Here is a 6149-nt window from a genome sequence, read left to right on the forward strand (position 1 = left end):
GCACCCAGGAAGTCAGGGCTAAGACAGTTAAAGGAATGAGTGAACCTAGAGGTGAGGATGCTAGAAACAGAATGAATTCCTGGATGGCCTATTTAAGGGTCATTCTATAGGGGACTGGACATAAACACTAGTGCTTCTCTATCTTAGCATTGTTTGTGTGTTCATGATCACAATTTTTCTTTCTGGTTTCAGAGTACATGTGCACTCACTTCCAGACAGTGCTGTAAAATGGAACAGCCCATTCACAAGAAAGGGGTCCCTGCAAAATTTCACACTTCTGAAGTGATTAAGAGCAGAGCAACAAAGAAAGAAGAGAAAATAGCAGAATGGACATTAGCAGTGTCAACCTTTCATTTTAAAAGTGTGTCATTTAGCGATGAGCTGTCTTTTTCTGAGGAATCGGATAAATTACTATTAATATTGTATGTTGATTTGGAACGCAATGGTCTTGGAGACATTGGAACATTTATTGTTCAGTCGAGGAGTTTTCTTTCCACTGAGGTACACTATGACTCTGAAATACATAAGATATTCTGATGTATACTAGGTCTAACTGGGAAAGATATTTCAGGCAAGGAAATGCCAAACTTAATTACCTTGAAATAACCTGTGAAAAGATTGGTGCCGCTGATGCATCTGGGAGCCGTCGGGGCACCATTTTGAAAACTGGAATCAAGTGACCTAGATGAGAACTTCCAAGGTGAGAAGTGGCTTCCATTATGAAATTCACTTCTCCTTCATCTGTCTGGCTCATGTACCCCCATAGCCTGGAGTAAATCTCTTTGGTTCTGATGTCACCTGGTAGGTGACCTTTTGGTGCATGTGGAAAGAATACAGTATTCTACGTTTGGCAGTTTTTATTCCACTCCTTGATTCCACAACAGATGAAAATTATTTTAGAGGGTCTCCCTTGTTTTCTTCCTTTTTCACTTTTGCCATTTATAATATGTGTAAATAAGCCAAGGGGAAAGATGATTTTCCCCTGTATTGGTGATTTTCTTACACATGACTCCATTTATCTTAACACATACATTCTTTCTCCCCTTCATCGATGTGCTCATTCTACTAACACTTGTCAGCCATTCATTACATGCCAGGCCCTGGTGAGGGCACATGTCCTGCCCCTGTAGAGATTACACTCTACAAAACATACAGAGTCATGTAAATAAAGATTTAAAAAAATTTTTTTAGTGCTTGTGAGAGAAACGTGTACATATTTAAGTGGGACACAATGATCAATTCCACTCAAGGACGGACAGTTCTTAGACTTTGTAAACACAAGTATTAATATTTCTGTGAGTACATTTCCATTATTAAACACCTTTTTGTCTTTTTTTTTTTTTTTTTTTTTTGTGGCCGAGGCATGTAGTATGCAGGATCCTAGTTCCCCAACTAGGGATCGAACCTGTGCCCCCTGCAGTGGAAGCATGGAGTCTTAACCACTGGACCACCAGGGAAGTCCCTTAAACATCCTTTTAATATCACTCTGAGCATCAGAATTTTATGGGTTTATATCGACAGACTTTTCTATACATAACTTAAAATAGCATGATGTCTCTGCCTGGTTACATTAAGACTTCTGATCCTGAGAAAGACAAATATCATATGATATCACTTATACGTGGAATCTAAAAAAAATGATACAAATGAACTTATTTACAAAACAAAAACAGACTCACAGACATAGAAAACAATTTTATGGTTACCAAAGGGGAAGGGGCAGGGGAGGGATAATTTAGGAGATTGGGATTAACAGATACACACTATTACACATAAAATAGATAATCAACAAGGACCTACTGTATAGCAGAGGGGACTATACTCAATGTTTTATGATAACCTAAAAGGGAAAAGAATCTGAAAAAGAATATATATATATATATATATATATATGAATCACTTTGCTGTACACCTGAAACTAACACAACATTGTAAATCAACTATACTTCAATTAAAAAAAAAGACTTCTGATCCCACCCTATATTCATGGTGAGGGCCTAGGTGACATAAGCATCCAGGGGGTCTTTGTCCCAAGCTAACTTCCTAGATTAAAACTAGGCACAAGTGCATTGCCATCTGATCAAGCTGATTACCATTGCAAACCATTTCTGGCTATTTCAGAGAAGCTTTCCAAAAAGAAGCACTTCTAATATCTCTTGACCCCAGCTTGATCATTAGGAATGAGAAACCCCAGTCTTATCTAGGACTTGGTTTAGTTTAGTTCACAGCCTTTCAGAAATACCTATTGGAGTTTAAAAAACAATGTTTGATTTATGCAGTTATAGAGATAAAGGAGATTAAATTTCTTTGGTGCACTTATCATAAGCCATCTACAGGCTCTCATACGTGATGAACTCACCTGCTCATGTTTTCAATTAAAGCAAAAAGATATAACCATCAGGGTGTATGACAAATATTTATTCATCCCCAACTGAATGGCGCAGGAGGAGTAAAGACAGAAAGTAGCATCAGAATGCATCATTGAATCCACACAACTCCGTCCATGTTGTTAAGCACTGAGGTCTACACAGCAGCGGCATGCTGCAGCAGTCACATTCCAAAGTGATTTTTCTACAAGCAGAGTTTCATTCATTACCCAATTTTCATGCAGCTCCCCTGGCATTTGAAATATGTTTCAAGGTAGACCCCCCAAGGGCTTTTCCCCTCCCATAATAACTGATCTGCAGTGTCCAAAGATAGATCTAAATATCTTTGGTGCAAATTACTTGAGGCCTGCAGAGCATGATTCTCTGTCATCTTCATCACATTTCACACCTACAGAACTGATAACAGATTAATATCTAGGCTGAAAATATTTCATCAGCGTCTCTGGCTAAGGCACCTTACATTATTTTATCTGGGGGCACCAATAAAAAGAGAAGGGGGCCCAGGAAGAAAAAATTTATTTGTACTCAGAGAAGAGAAAAAGAAAAAAAAGAATTTCCTTTAGTATTATGAGAAAGGCGACAAGGCTTGTCCTGGCAAAGTTCTCTGCGCCGATTATGTATACACTTTTATTCAATCATTGTATCACTCGGTGTCTGACATTTGGTCAATAGTGCAATCTACCACCGATCAGAATAAAACAGCCACCCCAGAGCACCTTGGAATTTCATTACTTTCCTTTCAATGTAGTCCTTATAACTAGATGTTTATTTGGAAACACAAATTTAAAGTTCAATTCTGTGCCTTGTCAATATTAGTAAAACGTCAAAGATCCTAGACGTTACTGTAAACCTGATTTTTTTTCCCTATTTATTTATTTATTCAACTGGAGAAAAAGAGTTGAAAGAGGGACAGTAGGGTACAAGAAGGAAATATTAAAAATTAAATTTGAAATAAAAAAAGGATGAGACAAATTTTACTGGTATGAAGGACCTATTTATTCAATATTCAAAGTTATCAGTACAAAAATGTAAAAATACACAGAAAAAATAATTTTACACATGTATTTAGTTTCCTGTATATGGTAAAGGACATTGAAAGTGAAGATCGGTAGGAAAATAATGATATTAACATATAATGTCATTAATTACAAAGAAACAGCACAATGTGATCTGACAGAAATGGGATTGGTTTTGTCCAGACCCAGGTGTAAATAGTGGCTCAACCATATATTAGCTGTTGACTTTGGCATAAGTTTTGCCTAAGCCTCAGTTTTCTCATCTGATGATGAGGGTAGTGACACCAACTTGATGAGCTGGGCAGGAGATGAAATATAATAGCATTTATCCAAATCACTTGACATAGTAAGCTCTTAACATTCATTTCCTCTCAGCTCTTTACTCCTTTTGCACAGAAATCAGAATAAGAATTAGCCAGTGATCTTACAACTTTATTTTTATTGTCCTTCATACATTCCTTTCCTCCTTTATTTATTCAAGATCTATTTTGTACCAAATGAATTGATATGTTTTAAGGCTGTATAGGAACAAATGAATCAACGAGAGGCTCAATGAGAAATGATGTTCTTATAAGTCAAATGCTGTGTTTATATTAAAACTTTCTGAGGAAAGACATTTTATTAGTAAATCAGAAGATTCTTTTGTTGGGCTAATATTGGTTAAATATTTTAACAGCGTGCAGAAAGAATATGGTCAGGGCATTATTGGTGTGTCACATATAGTGTTAAAGTGCTGTTTTTAGATAGAAAGGAATCCCTATAAACTCATAAGAGAAACCAAAACACCTGGTGTAGTGATAGAATTGACAACTTACAGTTTTTAAATCAAATATATTTCATTGCATCATAACACATTTTTTTTTAAAGACACATTTATTCAGCGTCATGATCAGACTATTACATTTAGCAATCAACAGCATGGGTGCAAAAAAAAAAAAAAAATCTACATTAAAACCCTTTGTTGGAATGCTTTACACTTTCCACAGAACAGAAACTAAAGTAACCTGTTATACAATTAGTCACAAATACAGTCCCCGAGTTTTTTTGGCCATACACATGAGTATTGTCAAAACATGTCTTCTTTGTAGCAGCTAGGCCCTGCCACCACTGTGCTTGGCTGAGTTCACAAATCTGTTGTAACCTGTAGCTTCCCTGTCCCTTCTCTGGCTCTCCTCTCCTGCTAAGCTTTGTTTCCTGGCAGTAATCAAAACCTTCTGCCACCGCCATAGCTACTGCTGCTGCTGGAACCACCATAGCCACCTTGGTTTCGGGGTTTGGCAAAGTATTGGCCTCCACCACCATAGGGGCCAGAACTGCTGCCTCCAAAGTTTCCTCCTTTCATGGGTCCAAAATTTGAAGATTGATTGTTGTAACTGCCAAAATCATTGTAGCTTCCACCACCTCCAAAATTGCTTCCATCATTACCGAATCCATTATAGCCATCCCCACTGCCACCATATCCACCGCCACCGCGGCTGCCACCCAAGGCACCTCGACCACTGAAGTCTCCTCCACGACCACCACCAAAGTTTCCAGAACCACTTCGACCTCTTTGGCTGGATGAGGCACTAGTCATCTCTTGCTGAGATCGGGCTTTCCTTACTTCACAGTTGCGGCCATTCACAGTGTGGTATTTCTGAATGACAATCTTGTCTACAGAGTCATGGTCATCAAAGGTTATGAAAGCAAAGCCTCTCTTTTTGCCACTGCCTCGATCAGTCATGATTTCAGTCACTTCTATTTTCCCATACTGTTCAAAATAATCTCTTAGATGATGTTCTTCAGTGTCTTCTTTAATGCCACCAACAAAAATCTTCTTCACAGTTAAGTGGACACCAGGTCTTTGAGAATCTTCTCTTGAGACGGCCCTCTTTGGTTCCACAACTCTTCTATCCACCTCGTGTGGCCTTGCATTCATGGCCGCATCCACCTCCTCCACGGTGGCATATGTGACAAACCCGAAGCCTCTGGAGCGTTTGGTGTTTGGATCCCTCATTACCACACAATCTGTGAGCGTCCCCCACTGCTCAAAATGGCTCCTTAGACTCTCATCGGTTGTTTCAAAGCTCAAACCTCCGATGACGAGCTTCTGCAGCTGTTCGGGCTCTTTGGGTGACTCTGACTTAGACATGACGGCAGCGGGGGGAGGGAAACGTCAGCGATGCTTACTCGGCGGCGTCCACGAGCAGAAAGCAATAACACATTTTAAAATTCTTTCCTTTTGCAGTAGAAAGAAACAGTACCATTCATGTCCTGTCTTTCTGTGTGGGTGTGTGTGTTGTTTTGTTTAGAAACTTTGGAATCATTTTCTAAATTACTATGTGTGATACCAAATGCAGTATTAAACTTCCCATTCGTACTTTAGTTTTAATCTTCAGTTGCAATTGTTTTCATGTGCTTCAAATCAGTTAAATATTATTCTTTATTTTGTTTTTGCCACAACAATGATTTTGGCTATTATGGTTGGAGCTAAATCTGTTCTTATTGATTTATAAAAAAGTGAAAATATATTAGAACACTATAATGTTAATCGTCTCAAAACAATCCCATATATTTTATCACATTTCTTTGGGGATATACATTTTACAAGAAGCTTTATATTTTCGAGTGATTTTTCAAATAATTATAACAGTAATTAATATTTACTGGGTCCTTACTCTGTGCCAAATATTGTTCTAAGTTCTTTATGCATACTAACCCATTTAATCTTCACAACAAACATTATGAGGTAAGGGCTATTATTTCT

General features: G+C 38.0%; 1 protein-coding gene across 1 annotated transcript; it reads right to left on the reverse strand.

Annotated features, from left to right (window-relative positions):
• Positions 1–4277: 4277 nt before the first annotated feature.
• Positions 4278–5534, reverse strand: LOC131766287 (heterogeneous nuclear ribonucleoprotein A1-like). The gene has a single exon (XM_067010607.1). The coding sequence runs from the start codon at positions 5532–5534 to the stop codon at positions 4608–4610; it is 927 nt and encodes a 308-aa protein (XP_066866708.1). The 3' UTR covers positions 4278–4607.
• Positions 5535–6149: the final 615 nt, after the last annotated feature.

This window comes from Kogia breviceps, chromosome 12, assembly GCF_026419965.1.
Source record: "Kogia breviceps isolate mKogBre1 chromosome 12, mKogBre1 haplotype 1, whole genome shotgun sequence".
In the NCBI taxonomy this organism is placed as follows: domain Eukaryota; kingdom Metazoa; phylum Chordata; class Mammalia; order Artiodactyla; family Physeteridae; genus Kogia; species Kogia breviceps.